The 21,244-nt window shown below is 35.1% G+C and overlaps 1 protein-coding gene across 1 annotated transcript; it reads left to right on the top strand.

The window, feature by feature from the left end:
- The first annotated feature begins 4,811 nt into the window (after positions 1 to 4,811).
- On the top strand, positions 4,812 to 19,640 carry pths (porthos). Its single transcript, XM_067264813.1, has 12 exons — positions 4,812 to 4,911; positions 5,050 to 5,143; positions 7,483 to 7,671; positions 10,663 to 10,734; positions 12,203 to 12,273; positions 14,484 to 14,603; positions 14,693 to 14,809; positions 14,893 to 15,039; positions 17,156 to 17,232; positions 17,307 to 17,438; positions 17,514 to 17,643; positions 19,497 to 19,640. Exons 1-12 carry the CDS (start codon positions 4,846 to 4,848, stop codon positions 19,614 to 19,616), a joined length of 1,335 nt encoding a protein of 444 aa, XP_067120914.1. The 5' UTR covers positions 4,812 to 4,845; the 3' UTR covers positions 19,617 to 19,640.
- The last annotated feature ends 1,604 nt before the right edge of the window (positions 19,641 to 21,244 follow it).

The raw sequence follows: 21,244 nt of genomic DNA, 5'->3' as shown, positions 1-21,244 counted from the left end.
GTGGTACGAGTGGGAATTTGTGTACCATCTCGTTCTTGGCTAAAATGTTCATGTAATTTCCGTTGATATGGCAGAGACGCTTATGCCAGGTCTCCCAGTCATTATGGTGGGATTTCATACTGTATTCGTGGCTGGGGGTCCTGAGTCTAACAGCGTATAGGTCTTTCCACTTCTTGCCCAACATGATGACATTTCCTCTTTCGTCAAGTATTTTACAATTCTCGGCGTCGAAGATTATCTTGATTCCTTCCTTTGCCAGTTTGTTTACAGAAATTAAATTGTTGCTCAGATCTGGGGTGTATAGTACGTCTTCAAGAAGTAATCTATTAGAGTTTTCGTCTCTTATTTCTGCGACTCCTATGCCTTCTGAGTATATGACTTTATTATCGGCCATGGTGATTGTTTTTCTGTCTTCACTCATGTTCTCTAACCATTGGCGATTTGGGGTCATGTGACTGGTCGCCCCACTGTCTATGATCCAGCATGTATCTGGCTCACCGTTTGTGTTTAAAGTCATTAATCTCTGTCGGTTGTTATCCTCGTTAGCTGATTTTCCCTTTCTCTGTCGGTTATCGTCCTCTCTAGCTGAGTTTTCCCAAGCTATTTTAGAAGTTTTGAAATTTGATCTTCGGTTATCGAGATCGAAGTAGTTATCTCGTTTGTCTCTATTCCTTGCTTTGTTAATCGGGTTCAACCAACATTCAATTGCCTTGTGATTTGGTTTACGGCAGATGTAGCATAGCACTTCCCTTGTTCGAGATTTTCTTTGTGCATTGTCTTTTGGGGTTTTGTAATTCGGTGGGTGATATGCTCTGTAGGCTGCGAGGTTTTCCCTCTGTTCGGGCCCATTTCTTTCTTCATATCTTTCAAAGGTTTTTCTCACATCAGAGATCTTGGGGTCCTTTAAGTTGTCGAATTGCATGGCTATTAGGTTGTACTTTTGCGGTAAACCTTTCAATAGTGCGGTGATAAATTCGTCGTCTTCTATTTGAGCTCCCATTATCCTAGCACTCTCTAGAAGTTTTTCTCCTCTTAATAGATAATCTCTCCATGTCTCGTCACGATTCATTACTAATCTCGCCACATTGTTTCTGGCCTCTATCGCTTGTTTCCTTAGGTCTCCTTCATATCTTTCTCTTAAGTGGGTCCAAATTTGTTTTGCCGTTCTACACGTTAAGATAAGGGCCACTTGTGTGTCATCCATCGCGCATGTTAAAATGCCTCTGGCCTGCGAGTCCGTTTTTTTCCATTTCGCCTCTTCGGCGGGATCCGTAGGTGGGTCGTCTATTAACAGATTTCCCAGATCTCTACTTTCTAGGATGGCCATTATACGGTACTTCCAGCTTGTGAAATTGTTACCCGTAAACTTCGGTAACTGACCATGTCCTATTTCGGCCATTCTATTCGTTATAAAGGTTCGGTTTCTAAGATAGCAAATTTAGGCTTACCGTGGCTGGTCGTTCAATCCAGTTGCATCAACGCTGGAATTTTCTTCCTGGGCCCATAACCCTTTGTTACGTTAATGTCGCATGCTAGGATATCTATGTTCTCAATTAATCTAATCGTTTAACAACATAACAACTTTATTGTCAACTATAAAGGTTTCACCAGCTCTACATGAAAGGTAACAAGCACACCTCGTGGGTCAAAGGTACAAAAGCGCCCTCTCAGCGCAGAGATGTGCCCGCCGCCCTCCTATAGCCAAATTATAGCCACGACAGATGGGGATGTGTTGAATGGGGATGTGTCGGGAACCAAGTTGGATAGATGAAAAGCGACCAGATAAGAAAGTTTAATGGCCGGAAGCCCCGATTAATCAACACCTAAATAGGGACAATTTCCCTTTAAAAGTAAGTCTGTGAGTCACCCCTCTTAGCAGATTTCCCAGTGTTTAGTTGCCTTATCTCATCGACCAATCCATGTTCTGTGCAAACCACATGGTCAAACTGCATGCTAGTAAATTGCTATAAATTACTAAAAAGTTCTTTCTGGCCTGAGCATTGTTTAACGTAGTTAATTAAATAATTTTAATTAGTAATTTCATTAAAAACGTAATAATACGATTAAATTTGCATTACTTATAAGTGATGCAGTAAGTAATACACGTAAATGATCCAATGAAATCGATAGAATATGTGTATTCAGTTACTGTATATTCTTTTATTCCTGTATGGAAATCCTATGGAATTTTAATATGAACTTATATATTAAAAATATAAGGTGCAAATTTTATGATCGATTATAATAGATGCTTTGTTCCAGATTTCAATTTAATGCAGAATAAATTTCATACTTTTTCTAATTTTAACAATCTTTAACCTTGAACTTATCCTTTGCCCAGTCAACGAGCCTGTTTAAACTGGGTAAAGGCTGCACTTGGCAGTCTGTTTTTGAAGTTTAAACCCACGACCAACTACTAAAACTTTAATTTGTTCGTGTCAGTGGAAAGGGCTTTTTTTTTTTTTTTTTTTAACTCTTTCCGCCCTGTGGGCACTAAGAGGGCCTCTTTTAGTAAGCCCATTATGGGTTCGGCCAGGCCCACAATGGGGCGGCCGGGTGGTGAGGGACGGGGCCCGACATATCCGAACGGACCACCCCCCGAAAAATTCCTGGGGATTATTCGACCCGTTCGGATTCGATCCCGGGTCCCCCAGAGCGGTAGGCTGCCACCTTTACCGCTCGGCCATCCGGCCGTAGTGGAAAGGGCTTAATACTGTATAGCCTTAATCTATTCATCACTGGTCGGCATCTTAATATAATAACATTAAGTCTTGAACGGTGATAGAAATATACGTATTGTTGTTTTCGATATGCTGGACACAGTCTAATAAAACATGTTAAACCTGCTCAAAAAGCGTTTGTGGGACTTCAGGATGGTGTCATATTGTAAAGGGAAGTAGACGTAAAACGAACAACAAAGCAAATTTAGTATAAACTCCACGAACTTTCTGGAATCGAATTTGGGCCAGCAACTCCAGAAATCTGTCCGACCTCCTGTCTTATCTTTTCCATTGTTGGACTGGCCGAAACAACGATGGGTATGGAGTAAAAAGCTCTATTAATGCCCTTTTCCTTTTCCTTTGGCTAGAGCAGTGTGTTGCGCATATGTGGCTTTATACTCCAGAAGAAACAGGAGAAGTGATCGCACTGCGACCGAAGAGACGGCCTTATAGAAGACAGCCAATCTGAGAAGACAGATGAAAGGTCACGGATGCGACCAAAGTCGGCCTTATCGGAGACGGCCACCGCGAGAAGGGGAGATAGGAATGCCTTCCGGGAGGACTTGGGGGAAAGCTGGCCCCTATTCAGGCGTCATTGGCAAAGAGGAAAACCCGGAAAAACTCCCGTTGCCAGCTCGTCCGAGTGAGGCGCGAACCCCCGCTCGAACTCCGGTGTTTAGGGTCTGGTCACCGCCAGTATGAGCGGAGACGGAGTCCATTCTATTAATGCCCACAGCACAGAAAGTGCCTTTAAAACTTTTTAAAATTCCAGAAACATGATATAAATTACATCCAAAGTATTTAGAAGTGCCGTTACAGTTAAAAAGATGATTTACATTAATTCATGAATAATGTAAATCATCTTTTTAATGAAAATCTTCATTAAAATTATATAATAGATATATATTAATGTCCATAATTGTGAAATGAAACCTTCCTTCATCCTGGTGAAAATAGACATAAATATAATACCAAACACTGGATTGGATTGGAGAGTTTCATCTGTTTCATTAAGCACTAGTTAATACGAACATTCAATTAGTTTAATTTCTGTTTTGCGATTTTATGCCGAAAGTGAAATTTGTGAAAACGAACCGAATAAAATGGGCGTATTCGAGTGCAAAGTACATTGCACGATACAAAATGTCGTGGTTAATGTTACCTATTGTTCCAAAATGGCGGCTCGTCTCTGATTCCAGCAAATAGAAGTAAGGAAACAGTGGGGACGCACGTTCTAACCTAACCTAACCTATTCTAATAAATTACCATAATTATTACCAACAAACTTATTAGAATAGGTTAGGTTAGGTTAGAACGTGCGTCCCCACTGTTTCCTTTCTTCTATTTGCTGGAATCAGAGACGAGCCGCCATTTTGGAACCATAGGCAACACTAACCCAGTGGCATAGCGCGGGTGTCAGCCGCCCGGGCGGAGGAAAATTTCGCCGCCCCCTTATTTAGGTATTATTATTATTTATTTTGAAATTTTGCCGCCCCCTTAAAGTGCCGCCCGGGGCGGGCCGCCCCTGCCGCCCCCACTACGCTACGCCACTGCACTAACCAATGTCGTTTATGATACAACCAGGATTTTCTTTTATGAAGGCCGCATCAACGAGCGGTAAACCGAACGAATAATTGTTAAATATCCGTAAGTATCGAATAATTCATTTTGTGAATAAACAGTTAAATGTAAAGCATTGAGAAAGTTTCCTTATAAACGAAAACCGATGCGCCATTTATAAATGCTACCAAATTATGAAACGTTTCAACGACGAATGAAAGCCAACGTGTGTTTCTCGATCAGAAAATAGGCATTTTGTTTCATATTTTAAGGCATTTACATTTGTTTTCACTACGAATAGGCATGCTATCTGTATCCATGGTTTTAATCACATTCCCATAGGGATAATTTGAAAAATTTTTTAAAATATCTTTAAATTGTAAATTAATTGTGAAATAATTAAATAACTTATTAATTGAAATTATTTAAAACATTTTTAATAATAAAATAAATTAGTACAATTTATAAACATTAATATTAAAATTAAATAAAAACATTTATTATAAAAAATAAAATAAAATTGAAAGACGTCGCTGCTGTAGCAATTCTACGTCATTTGATAAATATGGCGGATGACGTGGAGGAGGTTGTCAACGAGGAAGACAACGAATCCATAACGTTTAAATCTTTAGTAAGTTCGTTTCTATATTTTAACATTTGCTACTGAACTTAATTTAGCTAATGTATAAGCCGAATATTAAACTGTAATCGTTTAGCTTTTTGTACATTGTACACGAACACGTGGTCTGATGTCACGTTGTTGTTTCAGGGGGTCGTAGACGTCTTGTGTGAAGCATGCGAGTCTCTCAAATGGAAGAAACCGACGAAGATTCAACAAGAAGCCATACCTGTTGCCTTAAAAGGTAAATTTTTGTAAAGTTTTTAAAAAATAGATGGTGACGCGTTTGAAACTGCTACTGTAATGTTTTTCGTGGTTAATGTTACTCTAGGTATCGAAGATGGCGGCTCGTCTCTGGTCCCAGCAATCAGAAGACAGGGAACAGTGGAGACGCACGTTCTAATCTAACCTAACCTATTCTAATAATTATGGTAATTTATTAGAATAGGTTAGGTTAGAACATGTGTCCCCACTGTTCCCTGTCTTCTGATTGCTGGGATCGGAGACGAGTCGCCATCTTCGATACCTAGGGTAACATTAACCTTTTTCGTGCCTGCCATTTGCATTACGTTTAATGCAGCTGTTGAGAGTTGTAGAAACTGATGACAGCAAGAAACTGTGAGACTAGACTTATAGATGTTTTGATATAGTTCATCATATCAAGGATATGTGGGAGTCTACTATGTTCCATTAATCTGTAAGTTAGATGCTACCGTTAGTTAATTTGCCACTTGGATCCTAGAACACCAACATTCAATTTTTATGCAGAAGAAACATAAAACTAACCTTTTTAATGCTTTAAACTGATTCGACATAATCTGTTGATATTGATGTCTCTAGTGAGAAGGTTGTGGATGAATTTGACAATTCTAATAGAAAAAATATTAAATAGGTTCTTGACCCTTTCTAATCTGGCCATTCCTTGCAAAAAGGGGTATAAACCAACAGTGTATCAGTTAATAATGTGGATTTTTAATCAAAGAAAATGTGATAATTTCAAAAGAAACATCAAAAGTGCTTTATTCAAAGTAATGTCCATTGCTAGCTACACATTTCCTCCATCTTTCAGATAGTTTGTGGATACTGTTCCAATAGAACTTATTTTTATTTGAGGCAAACCATTTGGAGACCTATTTTTCCACTTTTTTTTACATTTTGAATTGCTGCTCAGAAAGTGTGCGCGCCATTGATCGGAACAAGTGGAAATTAGAAGGAGCAAGGTCTGATGAGTACAGCAGGTAGGTTAATACTTCCCAGGCAAGATCTTTTAACATGTCTAGCTGGTTATGAAGTGTGTGATGGTGCACTGTCATGAAGCAAAATTACTTTGCTCTGTCTTCTGGCCCATTCCAGTCATTTTACGATCAAAGCATGGTTAAAATTGATTATTTGTTGTTTGTAACAATCAGTATTAACAGTTTCATCTGGTTTTAGAACCTCATAATACACCACACCTTCCTGATCCCCCAAAAGCAAAGCATCATCTTCTTTCCAAAGCAATTTAGCCTTGTAGTCGATGTTAATTGTTGACCTAGATCAACCCATGATTGTATGAGTTTAGGATTCTCAAAATCCTAATAACCACTTCTCATAAATCCTCTTCTATGAGAAGTGGATTTATTAGGATGAAAATCCTAATAAATCTACTTCTCATAACCAGTCACAATTCGATGCAAAAAAGACTCTTTTGTGCCAATGAAGCAACATTTTACTGGTGACTTTTTGGTTTTCCATTTGTCTTTCTTTTAGTTGATGTGGCACCCATACTCCTCATTTTAAAACTTTCTCATTGCTTGTAAACAATCGGAAATTATTTGCTGAGCAACGTTTAATCTTTCTGCAAGTTGTTTTTGAGTTTTGAGATGCATCTTCATCCAATAATGCTTGTAACTGTTGGTCTTCAAACTTTTTCGGTTGACCTCAACATTCTTTGTTTTTCACATCAAAATCATCACATTTAAAATGTTTAAACTAACGTTCACAAGTATCTTGAGATAGGGCATGTTTATCATAAGCTTCCCAAAGTATACGATAACTTTCAGCAGCACTTTTCTTCAAGATAAAGTAACGAATTAAAACTTCCCACAAATGCTTTTTTTTTTTCAGGACAAAATTTGATATATTTAAGCATAAAAATATCTATGATGTTAATACCTTCAGCAAATTTGATGTATAAAGTTTTAAAGCTTGTTGTCAATTCAACAAAATGGCATACATATCAAATCAGATATATATCAACATATCTAATGCCATCTATCGAACAAAATCCACATTATTAACTGGTACACCTGGTATAAACCTAAAGGCAAAGAAGGATGTGACTTTTAACTCTTGGATATTATTTTCTATTCATTTGGTTCCTCCTTGTGTACTGTATTGTGTTATTTTATATATCTATATTGTAAAAATTAATAAATTACATTATGTAAAAATAATACTCCCTTTTTTAAAAAAAAAAACATAGCTCTTTTAAAAATTCTTCATACTAGCCTGATATTATTATAAAGTCTATATTCAGATTTATGTAAATTGAAGCAAGATTTTAATAAACGGACGACAATAATTTTATCAAATTTTTTTCAGGCAGAGACATCATTGGATTGGCCGAAACGGGTTCCGGAAAGACCGGAGCCTTCGCGCTTCCTATCTTGCAAGCTTTGCTGGAAAAGCCTCAACGACTGTTTGCGTTGGTGTTGACGCCGACCAGAGAATTGGCCTTTCAGATATCCGAACAGTTTGAAGCATTGGGCAGTTTCATTGGAGTTAAATGCAGTATGTAAAGTTATATTGTGATCTTTTGCCGAAAGTTTGTCGTATTGTAGAGTTCGCTTGTTTTTTTAGTTGAATGTATTTAAAATAACTTATCATATAAGAAAAAGTATAAAAATATATCAAACTTAATTATCCATAATTTTATTATAATTTAAATGTTAAAACCAAATAGGGGTATTAACTTTTTACTTATCATTATATTAATATTTAAAGTTTACTAACAGCATTAATAATTAATCAAAGAATCAATTAATGAATTTTAGTTTTATTTTAAGTAACTTGCTTTATCTATTGTCCATCGCTGGAACAAAGGAACCCCTGGAGCTCTGCATTTATCTGCCTCATCCTTCCATTGTATAGTAGTGCATATATAGTTGGGGTGCTATAAGGACATCTCTACTGTATATAAGCTATTCTGCAAAGGGAAGGATGAGGTAGATAAATGCATAACTTGCCTTGTTATGTTCTAATATGTTTCATGATAAAGTAAAAGATGGATTTACCGTATACAGAATGTTTACACCATGGGTGTCCAGCCCGCGGGTTGCATGCAGCCCAAGGCAAGTTCCAATTGGCCCAATAAACGTGTAAACAAAACCGACAAATTTTTTTATTATTTATTTATTTATTTCAATGGCATAAACCTCAAAAATGAAGTTTCACATAGCCATAAACTTTTATACATATTTTATTTTTGAGTGGAAAGGAAATATTCTCAAATACTTGGAAATGTGTGAATGAGGAAGGAATACTAAATAAAGCTGGAGTTGTGACTCAAAGGATTATAGACCCAAATTCGGGAAAAAGAGAGAAAGACCAAAAGATGACAGGTAGTGAGAAAGGTTAAATAGACCTTCTGCTATGCAAATATTGACCCTTAATTTTCCAACCTTTCTCACTTCTTTATCTTTTGGCCTTAATGCTTAAATATACTTGTATATTTAAGGATTGGGCCATCTTCTCTCCTTTCCCCGAATTTGGACCTATAATCCTTTGAGTCACAACTCCAGCTTTATTTAATATTCCTTTCAGCGTTGCAAGATTTGGCTATCCTTTTTATTAGTTTGGCATAAAAAAATATCATTAGGTGCATTGGCTACTTTTTTTGGGCTACATATTATTTATAAATATATTAGTTGAATAAAAATGCACTTTAAAATGGTGTTTCGTCGTTTTTTTTATTAATTAGAGACCCAAATAAAACAAATATTTGTGTTTTTCAAATACATGTTTGTTCGTCTCCTTTGTAATAAATGAATTTATCTATTTCTATGTAGAAATTAAAAGTGTCTGTAGAAGCTAATTTGTTTAAAATATCCTTTTTCATGATAAAGTTTTAATACTTATTACTATAATCTAGACACGTTAATGCTTAAATATACTTGTATATTTAAGGATTGGGCCATAATATACTTGTGGCCAAAACTCAATGACTTCTTCCAATGTGGCCCAGAGAAACAAAAAGATTGGACACTCCTGGTTTACACAAAGTTCAACAACTGTGTGTCATTTCCTCTTTCCATGAGGTTCCTTTCTATTTGTATTCACAGTGTACAGTTTGCCCGGAAAGAGAAAATAGGAAGGGAAAAGATAGAAAGGAATGACTCTCATACTGAATTTTCTCGATTGCTTAAATTTCAATTTGGACACAAGTCTGTGTATTATTTAATTCTTTTAAATGAGAAATATGTTGAGAAAGAGCTTAGCTATATTATAATTATATTATATGGTGTTACATTTAACTAAATTAATTAGATAATCCTTTGTTTTAATCTGTATGTTTTTAATAAGCAAACATGTCTCTTCCTTAACTGTTTCTGCCCTGTTAGCGTTAAGAATGTTTCTTTTTGTGTCGTTATGAGTTTGGCCAATAACAAAGAGACGTGGGTGATAAGGTACAGAAATTGATGTATTTGGAAATAGCAACTCGTGAAAATTTCAAACTGATTCAAACTCATATCTGATTCTAGTAAAATATTGGGCTGATGTCTTCACTGCATCATCCACCATTGGATAAATATATGAACTGTTATAGCTGCATCATTTTACATAAATTAATAGAAAATACAGGATTAAACACATCAAAAACTGGAAAATTATACACAAGAACACACCAAACCAGTTATATAAAATCAAAATATTTAATATAACAAACATTTTGTCCATTTCGAATGGACATTTTCAGGTTACATAAGCTTAATGCAGAAAAGAATATTACATTGCACAATGGAATGAAGCTTAAATTAAATCTTGAAAAGATGCAGTTCAGACATGCATCGTGCAACATACATACATACAGTGTATATATATATCTGTAAAGAGACACATTCTCCACTTATATTCCAAAGTAGTCACATGATCTAACATATTACTGTTGCCTTTCACTCTTTAGCAAGAAGGCCCTTTATTCATTGTACAACACTGCATGACAGGAATGAAGAGTTGCAGTGCATTGCATCCCTTGTATTACAACATGGTTATTGCAAGGATCTCATTAAAGCTTTAGCATGGCAACATCCAAGACCCAAGGCCCTCTCCCCACAACAAGAGGGGAGATTTATGGATATTACTTATAATGATACATTATCTAGCATCTATAGAAATTTGCAAGACCCTCTAATATCAAATTGGCATGCAGGAGAAGCCCCACAGTGTTTTCCTTGATAAGGAAAACACTGTGGGGCTGTATAAAGAACACTGTATAAAGAACATGTTGAGGATTTCTACTCACCTGGGGTATATGCTATTTCCATGCACAATCTTAGGATAGAGCATGTAGAACTGGTTTTTTGTAAAAGCATATTATTTTAAAAAAGATAGTTTCAGATTCTTTATCATTACATGTTAAATATAATTTTATTTGACAGATATGAAATCTGTTTTCTAAACAGAAAAAAATTAAATGCATATAATATCATATACAATAGCAGATAATTGTTTATTTAATACAACCCTAATGGAGCTATTCGTTTTTGTATTTTAATAATTTAGCGGTGATTGTGGGAGGTATTGACATGGTGACGCAAGCCTTATCCTTAGCTAAAAAACCTCACATAGTTATAGGTAAGTTGCATGTTTATTAATAATATATATATATATAAATAAATTGTTTGATATTCATTCATTCAAACTAAATTGAAATATTTTATCCCTCAGTATTCTATTATACTTTAGCTTTAATTCAATTATTATCTTGGATTAAAGACTGTGTATGAATATATGTTTACTATGGTCTTTCTTCTTAATTAAGAGAAATTTTTCTCTTGCTTCTGCTAGCATTTCTCGACAGTCTTCTCCAAGAGGCAACTCTTTCAGGAGAACTCGTGGAGAAGACCGTATCTATACACCTTTTGGCATTCCGTCTGTTTCTTAAAATTAAATATCAGATATAGGAAAAGAGAGAGAGGTAAAAAGAAAGATTAGAAAAAGTAGGGAGAGAGTTTAAACTATTTTGAAGAGGGCAGGAGGAAGAAGAAAAGATTATAATTTTTGAAAAAAATCGATTATAAACATTAGGATTTATTCTTTCATTTCATTTTCAGTGACTTTTCTATAGTTTAATGGAATCACATTTCTGTATTATTCTAAAGTAAATGCACCCGAAACAGTGGTAATGGTTTGGGAAAATACATAAATTAACATCAGCAAAGCTGAAACGATATTCAAATTAGTATCTTTCACCTCTTCTTTCTGGCACTTAGTTTTCTAGTTCAAACGAGAGTTATCGGTTGCTTAAGTGGCGCTCGTCGTGTATAAATAGCTTATTTAGAAGAATCTGTTGCATTCCGAAACATTTGAAGCCTTTTAAATTTTTGTTTTTAACAGATTCTTTTAAATAAGCTATTTATATCTGATAAGGACCACTTAATGATGCTAATTTGGAAAATACAAATGTAAATCTGGTAACTGTCATCTTCGGATGTGACACAACAAAAGCTGTTTATGCTTGAATGTTGCCTGTTAAGTGAGTTTGTGTTTCCTCAACATATTGTTTATTGCATTTAATAGAATCAAACATGAGAGTTTAAATCACATTTTTTTAAGCGTTTGAAGATGTATTTTTTATATACAGGTAATCCTCACTTTATGACCAAGTTCTGTTCCAATGACTACATTGTTAAGCGAGGAGCTTGAGCCGGGAATATGGGATCATTGTAAAATTATACAAATTATGCAACAAACTTCAAATTTATTCATAAAAAGACTATTATAGTATGCGCAAGCCTATTATAGTACGCTTAGTGCGCATGTCACCATTTGCCACTGATCGACACTCAAGCTGAGAAAGGAAATTCCCCGAATTGCAGGTCGAAACTCTATTGGTCATAAGTGCGAGTGGTCGTTAAGCAGATAGGTCGTAAAGTGAGGAGTACCTGTAATTGTTTATTACTATATGTAAAAATGTAATATTCACATTTAACTAAAACATAGAAAAAATAATAATTGTAGAAAACATGATATATTATTAGTTATGCAAACGTGTAATAAATAATTTACAAATAATACAGATAAATATTATTATATTTTGTAGCAACTCCCGGGAGATTGGTGGATCATCTGGAGAATACGAAAGGATTTAATTTGAAGGCATTAAAATATTTAGTAAGTAACAAAATAGATTAAAAGTAAAAATCATTGTATTTATTACTTATTTAAAGGCTATGAAGTAATAAAATATGCATTTTGTATTTATCATAATGTTATGTTAATAAATTAAAAAATTTTCTGTACATTTATTACAAAGATAAATACTTTCCATTAGCTGTAAATTAAAATTTTTCGCTCAGTTTTGCATATTTGAAAGAAGAAAATTCTTGTGCAGAAAACAAAGGGAGTGTGTTGCATTTTTTATAATTTAGATTTAGAAATTTACCAGAAACTTGCTTTTTCAGAACATAAATTTAAAGTTTTCAAACATAGTAACAATTCAAATGTTAATTGTCAAAAGCAGATGATCTTATAAGCTCTTCTGCTAATATCCTTTAATGCAACCTAAACTCTGATTGATACACTGCCTGACAGAATAAATGCCACATTATGAAGGAATGCTCTGAAATAGATAGCATTGAAAATATAGATAGGCAAGGAAGTGTTGAACAGATGATTTACTATTACCGTACAGACAGCTCCAGTGGCTGAATATATGGGATGATCAGTAAGGAGTTACACCCCCAATTTGGTGATACTTTGTTGAACCCAATGTACTGTACCATTGGTTTAACGAGGGTCCAACTAATGCTCTTTCATATCATAGACCATGTGATGTTGATCCAAATTTATAGTTCATCTTTATTTCAGGAGGGTGGAAGGGTATTTGTTTGACGTCCAGTCATCATGTCCCACAGATTTTTTTGACTAAGAGATTGAGGATCGTGCTGGCCAAGGAAGCAGCCACACATCTTACAATCATTCAGGTTGATCTGACAGTATATGGCTAGGTGTTATCCTGTTGAAAAAGTGCATTTAGGATGTCTGACAGATACAGTAGTGCCACATGCTGCAGCAAGCTGTCAAGATGCCATAATGTATACTAGAGATGAGCAGTGTGGTGTTAATGCCAATAGAACCCCAAACCACGACTTCAGTGACAGGCTACGTGGACTTGAAAATGACAGAGGGATCTGTCCAATGGCCACATCACCTCCAGATATCATGTAACTAACAATCATCATTGGTGAAACAGAACCACAATTTGTCATCGAACACCATACTGTTCTATTTGGCACACCATGCAAGCTCTAATGTAACACCATTCCAAGCAGTGACAAGTTAGACATTACAAAAGTGACTGGACCACTTGCCACAGCCAATTGATGTGACACTGTCTGTGTCAATATCAGAGCATCCATAGTTCCTATACAGCCCACAAAATGTTCCAGTTGTGACATGTTGGTCCACTATGGCATGGTGTCAGATGCAATGATCTGTGCACTTGGATGTCTGTGTGCATGCTCCAGTTCCCCCTATGACATTAAACTTTTCTTTCCTAGGACCCACTATCTCTAAATGTGACCAACAGTTGTGGCATCACATGTTTCTTCCACTATATGGCATAAGGACCAACTGGCAATACAAAGACCTGCAATGAAATCTCTTGTGAACTAATCAGTTGATGAAATTGCATACAAGGACATCTTAAAGGCATTAGCATCCTTGTTCCTTTGCCAGACGTGGTAACAGCTGACCAATTCACTTCTCACAGCCATGACGTCATTTCAGCTTATTGCTTCACAGGCTGGCTGTCCACTTATATCTTACACTACTATCGTGTGATTGGTGTGAAAATGCAATTATATCATAACTCACATGGGTTTGTTCCTCTGCAGTTTGCATGGCACTAAATTGACATCTTTATGCTGTGGCATTTTCTCTGTCAGGCAGTGTAATCAGTCAATCAGCTTCTGAGTGGATAAAATCACCAAACATTGGTAGTTTTATGCTGTATCAACAGGCCAACCACATGGAATTTTCTGGATTTCTTTACTCATCTTACACCAAAATAGGTACCAGTTTCCTCTAGAAAGTCTTCTCAAGATTCCTCGTGACAGATCACCCAACAAGCAATGCATTGCCTTCTTCCATCAGTCCAATCCAGTTTAAGATATATATAATTAAAAACTGAGAGAAAGAAATTTGGATCCCCATTATAGGATGTTAGTGAAGACTTCATACAATTGATTGACATGTTTTAACCATAGAAAAGAAGCAAATTTGTACCATAAGAATTTTTCATATAACAAACAAATTTGCATGTTGTTCTGGCATTCAAAAGTCCAAAAATACTCAATTAAATATCAGAAATATATTTTTAGGTAATGGATGAAGCAGACAGGATACTGAACATGGATTTCGAACAGGAAGTCGACAAGATTCTCAAACAGATTCCGAGAGAAAGGCGTACTTATTTATATTCCGCAACCATGACGAAAAAGGTGAGAACCTTGTATCGCAATGTATTAAATTATTTTATAAAATTGTTTCAAATTTAATTACTTTTATATCATAAATATATTCTCTATAGGTTCAGAAACTTCAGCGTGCGTCACTCACCGATCCCGTAAAAGTAGAAGTCTCTCGAAAATATCAAACCGTAGAAAAGTTGCAGCAATATTACATATTTATACCATTAAAATTTAAAGTATGTTAACATAAAGTTTCTTTTTATATATATATATATATATAAATGAACTGAAGTTAATGTTTAGTTTCTTTGGATTACAGGATGTATACCTTGTTTACATCTTAAACGAACTTGCAGGTAACTCTTTCATGGTTTTCTGTAGCACCTGCGCCAACACTCAGAGGACAGCATTGATGTTGCGGAATCTCGGATTAAATGCCATTCCCCTCCACGGGCAGATGAGTCAGGTATCGGTTTAAAGTTAGTTTTTTGATAAATTTACACACTAATTTTCGTTTAAAGATACCATTTGATGGTTTTTGTAGTTATCTAATATGTAAAAATTCTTAAAATATACAAAATTTGAAGACGAATACAATAATATTCTCCTCACATACCACAGAAGTACAATTAAACACTTGTGGAATTGGCCTATGTAAAAGTCAATACCATGTGTGTTTAATTAGGTTCCTGTGGTGTAGAAGGTATCAGCATGATCTTATAAAATTTGAACAATAACGCATGTTATATATAGTTTGTAATATCTTCCCTACCTAAAAGATTAATTCTATTCGGTTTACATTCATGGTATGAGAAGGATAAATAAAAATAATTCAGTAAAACATCAATTTAGAAATGGAGAGTCAGTGAATATTAGTTAGTCACTCTTTATCTTAAAGCTTTAATTGCCTTGTGGTCATTAAACAAACTTCTTTTGGTATGAATCTTGGTTCAGCTAGGCTTTCAGTGGAAAATTCTGGGTGGTTAGGTATGGTCAAGCAAATCACCCTTAAAAATTTCTGAAGCCTTCGCACTAAACCCAGATTCACATGGGCAACAGAATTAAAGCAATGTTGAGTGTCTACAACGGGTTCAACATGTTAATCTTCTACTTTGTAAATAAAAATGAAAACATTGACAAGGAACAATCTCAAATAATAATAAATGAAAAGAAGATAGAAAGAATTAACCGTTTAAAATATCTTGGAGTTCTGATAGATGATAAGCTCAGATACGGCAAACATATCGAAAATTTAACAAAAACTGTCGCTATGTTTAATGGCATAATCAGCAAAATACAGGATTTCTTAAACATAAATACACTAAAATGACTATATCATATCTGTAAAGAGCCGAAAATTCAATACAGTGTAACTATATGGGGAACCGCATCAGACTATATCGCTAACCGTCTGCAAATATAACAAAATCATCTAATGAGAGCCATTTTCAAATTGAACTACTACAAATCAACTTCCTATTGTTATCAACAAGAAAAAATCGACAACATAAAAACTTAATATGCAAAGCAAACTGTACTTCTCTCTTTTAAATTTATAAAGCTTTAAAATGCATAACAGTTATCTTCTAAACATTATTGAAAATCATCACAGGAAGGAAAATTACTGCCATCGTCTAAACCATGACTTCTTAAAACCTTCAACAAAACTTTCAATTGGACAAACTGCTCCAGTCTTTCAAATGATAAATACTGGAACTTGTTATATAAAGGATTTTCAAGAGATAACTAACAAGAAGAAATTCAACTTAAACGTAAGAAAAACCCCCTCGGCCAGATCTTTAAAGTAAAAGCATTTTAACTGAAAAGCCAACGATTCTGCAGATCAAAGACTTTTTCCCACATACTTAAAATTTAAAAAAAAAAAAAGATAATTGATATACACCAAAGAAAGAGGAAAAACATAGAAAGAAGGCGAAGTAAATTTCTGAAGGGATTTTGACTACAATCGATAAATTATGCTTTTCTGTTTTAGTGCAGTGAAATTTTTTTTCGTTCCTCTGTTGTTTGTTTTATTTTCTATTTTGAGATTAAATATTAAAGATTAATCCATGTTAATTGTAAAGGGGCAGCAGTATTGACCATGTTCTGTTGTCTGTAACTGTTAGAAAGTGTGTAATTTTGGCAGTTGTATGCATCTGTCGTAAATCTGGGTTATCAGACTGGTTGGATGACATATTTGACACCTCAGCTGTCTGATCAATATCATGCATTGCATTTGGATTTTCATTCATAATTGGGCTGCAATTTTCAAATTGCAAATCTGTTGATTTCCGCTGTTGTACGTCTATTCATCCGTCCTTAATCATGAGAACAAAGTTAGTTAGACAAAAATTGAGATCAGATGTGGAAAGCTTAGGGGCTGGAGGGACCAATTAACTAAATACAAAATTTCTGTCTGGACCAGAAGTCACGTGATTTATTAAATTAAAAGATAATTAAAAATTGCACCCTGCTAATGTGATGACGTTACAGTAAGTAATTGTCTATTGTTGTTTACTATCTTGGTATTTATTTGAAAACATTTATAATACTATATTTAAACTGTATAATTTTCCATACAGGCAAAACGATTAGGATCTCTGAATAAATTTAAAGGAAAAAGTCGATCGATATTGATTGCTACGGACGTTGCAAGCAGGTAAGAATATTCTTTTTAGTTTTGGATTTTAAAAAGTATTTTTATGCAATTTAATGAGAATTTCTATTTATCAGAGGGCTGGATATTCCGCACGTCGACGTCGTCATCAATTTCGACATTCCCACTCATTCAAAAGATTACATCCACAGGGTTGGAAGAACCGCCAGGGCGGGCCGCAGCGGAAAATCGATAACGTTCGTCACGCAGTGAGTATACGTTGCAGCAATCTTGCAAATTATACACACATTTCAAAGTAATTGTTAATACATTCGATCCAACAGGTATGATGTAGAATTGTATCAACGTATCGAGCAGTTGATCGATAAAAAGTTGCCCCTGTATTCGACAGAGGAACAAGAAGTAATGATACTCATGGAGAGAGTCAGTGAAGCTCAAAGATACGCAAAAATGGTAAGTAAATTTAAAGAAAAACTATTGATTTTGCATTCAAAAAAGATTTTTATCAATTTTAAAATTTGATAAGACAGAAATATAGTGACTGTGAGAGTCATTAACAATTCATTGCATATAGATATATGGAAATTTGTCTACAGTTGGCCTAAGGGATTTTGGAGAGTTTCACAAATTTGTTGCTTTCTTGGATGCATCCTGAGATGCATAAACGAGAAGAATGAATATGTAGGTTACAGGATTTTCTGATTAATATTCAATATTGAATTTTAAGGCAATACAAACAAAGTTTGAGTTCTTTTTTCTAATTTACATCCTTTATTCTGATCAGGAACCACAAAACAGCAGGTTGGCGTCGAAGATCATTTTTAATTGTTTGTGAATCATTTAATAGTATTTCGACTGTTATTTTTAGAAGTTTTTTTGACTTCAAGTCGTCTGCTGTTTTGTGGTTCCTGATCGGAATAAAGGATGTAAATTAGAAAAAAGGACTCAAACTTTGTATTGCCTTAAAATTCATTAGTGAATATTAACTAAAATAATCCTGGGCTATTATGTACAATTAGGATTTTCTGACTTCTAGATTCAAGCAGTAGGCAGAAAATCCTGGATACACTAGAAAAAGGTTTTGACAGCAATAGAATGCCCAGTTCAGGTCAACCAAAGGCATAAATGATAACACAGTGAGATCAAAGAAGGATAAGATTTTTTGGCCCTGTCCAATTGGTCGCCACTATGCACGTCAGACGTAAGCAAAGTTAATTGAGGAATCAATTACATCTCCCTCTCTTTGGATAATTGTTCTAGTATTTGGGGTATTTTTGTAGACATTAGAAGTTCGATCCACTGTCAGCATTAATAGTCTGTGATGTTATAGATACAACTATTATTTATTTACATATAATAATCAAAGATCCAAATTTTAATTGAAAATATTCATTTTCTGTAACTCACACACAAGATAGAGACAATTATTTGAAAAAACTAATGTTGTGGTCTTAAGCCACAGTTATCTATCAGATAATGGGGGTTCGTGACTACACAAATTATTTTCTTGTAGAAGTTTGTCGAGGCTGGTTTATGCGATACAAATACAACTGACGTTTTATTGCACTAAAAAACACACAGACAACGTTTGTCGGCTTTCACAACAAGCCCAAATACGACTTGCATGTCTTGTGATCTAAACCTGCACGAGAGTATTTGTTTTTCTTCAGAGTAAGAATACGATCTAACACATGATTTTGACCTTATCGATTGGTTCAACGATGTGACAACAAACAAAACAATTGACAGATTAGGTTTTTGTTACCTGATTGTGATTTATAAAATAGAGATCACCAACGGGTCACGAGTCTGTTCAAATCCATGCGTATTTCAGTTTAAAGTGATGGAGTGTCACCGGTAGTCTTATTGTGTAAACTAGCCTCGAAGAGTTATGATTATTTGATATTTTTAAAACAGTTTTTGTTTCGTCATCTTGAACTTTCAGTCATAAATTGTAATGGAGACACAATAAAGTGTGAATTGCAGAATTTACAGATTTTTACCAATAAAATCAGTCAAAAGCCTGTTTTAGATGTAACGGTGTGCAACTCGTTCATTTGTGCACCATGGGACTAATCAAAATTTATGATAGGCATAAAAAAGTCTTTCATAAAGGCTGCAGGACAGATAATCTACTACGTACACTACTTTTAGATTCTCTTTGCTTTGTTTTAGCTCCAAACAGCATGAATTTTGTTCTAATTTCAAAGATTTCATTTTCTAAAGTTACGTATAAGCTGTAACAAATGTAAATATGTAAACTTCTGATTATTGTAAAATGAAAATTGAATATATTTCTAATACAGGAAATGAAAGAACTGGAAGACAAGAATAAAAAGAAGAGGAAGAAGGAAATAAAAGATGAAGGTGACGACACCGAAGAAACCGTTAAAGTGAAAAATAGAATTAAGAGAAAAAGGAAATAAATTTATATTAAATTACCTTACAAAGTTTAAAATCACTGACACCGGTTTAAGATAAATTCTCTCGTTCGTCGTAGAATAACTTAAAAATGAAGCCCGAACAAAATTCTAATTAACGCATAAATTCCGTATTTAACATGCAGATTAATAATCGTTCTTTTGCGCTAAAACAACCGCAGAATCTTTCACTGGTAGTTGGCAAAAGTTTATCTGCTATTTGCATGCGATGGCATGAGATTTATATCTAGAATTTGCATATATTTAATTAAGAGACTTGTTTGAATACATGCAAATGTCAGATATAGATCAGGATTAAACAGGGTTATAAAGTAAGTTTTTCTTTACCTTGTTCTCGGTGTTGTGGCAAAAGAGCGGTAAGAAGTGATCCGGCAATCCAGTTTTAGTTGTTTACTTGCAAATTTTTAGTTTTGCTAAAGAAAAATACATCCTAAACTCTGGCATTTAGGATTCTAGACACTGGTTCCAGCAGGCTATGGCACCTCTGCTATTGTCTAGAAGCCTAGTAGGAGGAATTCCAAAGTGTACTGTCCCCAGAGTGCCTAGAATCCTAAATACAAGTAGGTTGAAACTAACTGCTTACTAGGCTCCTGTGCCAGTAAGCCACATTTATCCGGATTCTACAGATATGATTGGGAATTTGAAAAATTGATTAAAGTAATTCAAATTTAGTCGACCACCAGGTAGCAAATTTGCACCAATGCACCTGCCACACCGATATAATTACGTAAATTAAATATTAAACGGTGCAGGAGTTACGAATAAAGCGAAGTGTCACTCAAGTATTCACCAACTTTCTAACTAAAGGAGGTAGTTAATACAAGCTGCATAAAAAAAAATAAATCAGCATTGCGCTTCCTGGAAACTACGTGCATATTTCTGTCAAATTTGGCTCCCTAGACCGGGCCCATTTATAAATCCAGCACTATCCAACCCCTTAAGGTGAAACCAAACAAAATTCGTTCTCTGTGTCGTTTTGATGGTGGGGAGTGTGGAACGAAGCCCAATTTTAGATTCCTCCACCAAAATTGATTTTGAATTTTTCTAAACCCATCTTAATGGCCCCTCCTGCATCCCTCGAAACCATAGAGATGAGACGAAAATCAATTGCCGAGCCGAAAGTAGCCAGCAAAGTGCTTTTCTACGTGCTTCTATCGGAGAAACTCAATAATTAACGAACTTATTCCCTTGCTAGATCGATAAATCTTTCAGGAATTCCAAATACGAGCGATTTTCTAGAGCTAATTAATAATAATTTCGCAGCATAAATTGTTATTGCAACTTCACAAACGAGCAATTGAGTTATTAACACAATCAACGGCGTAATAACCTCATTAAATCATCCCACAGAAAGCCAAACGTCCCGCTTTATTACCCTATAAGCATTGGTCACGTGAGTGAAGTGTTCTAGAGCAGGGGTGGCCAACAAGTCGATCGCCATGCCAATTTTGGTCGATCGCTGGCGATGTCTTGACTTAATGTATTATATTTGTAACCGAACGCAACTGTATGCATGCAGTTATGACTCGACTCATAAGCAATGAGTGCACTTCGTACTGAAACAGTGTATAAACATAGTATGTATTTCACACTTCCCCTCCTCACTTAGACTA

This window comes from Centruroides vittatus, unplaced genomic scaffold (genome assembly GCF_030686945.1).
Source record: "Centruroides vittatus isolate TY-2023 unplaced genomic scaffold, ASM3068694v2 contig_193, whole genome shotgun sequence".
Classification (NCBI taxonomy): domain Eukaryota; kingdom Metazoa; phylum Arthropoda; class Arachnida; order Scorpiones; family Buthidae; genus Centruroides; species Centruroides vittatus.
The sequence above is the reverse complement of the archived record's forward strand: the minus strand, read 5'-3'. Positions and strand labels throughout refer to the sequence as shown.

Excerpts from the sequence above, each read along its gene's own strand:
- pths (XM_067264813.1), top strand. The coding sequence starts at position 4,846 with ATGGCGGATGACGTGGAGGAGGTTGTCAACGAGGAAGACAACGAATCC. Across the intron at positions 14,604-14,692 it reads CCGCAACCATGACGAAAAAG|GTTCAGAAACTTCAGCGTGC; the intron begins GTGAGAACCTTG and ends TATTCTCTATAG. Across the intron at positions 15,040-17,155 it reads TCCACGGGCAGATGAGTCAG|GCAAAACGATTAGGATCTCT; the intron begins GTATCGGTTTAA and ends TTTTCCATACAG.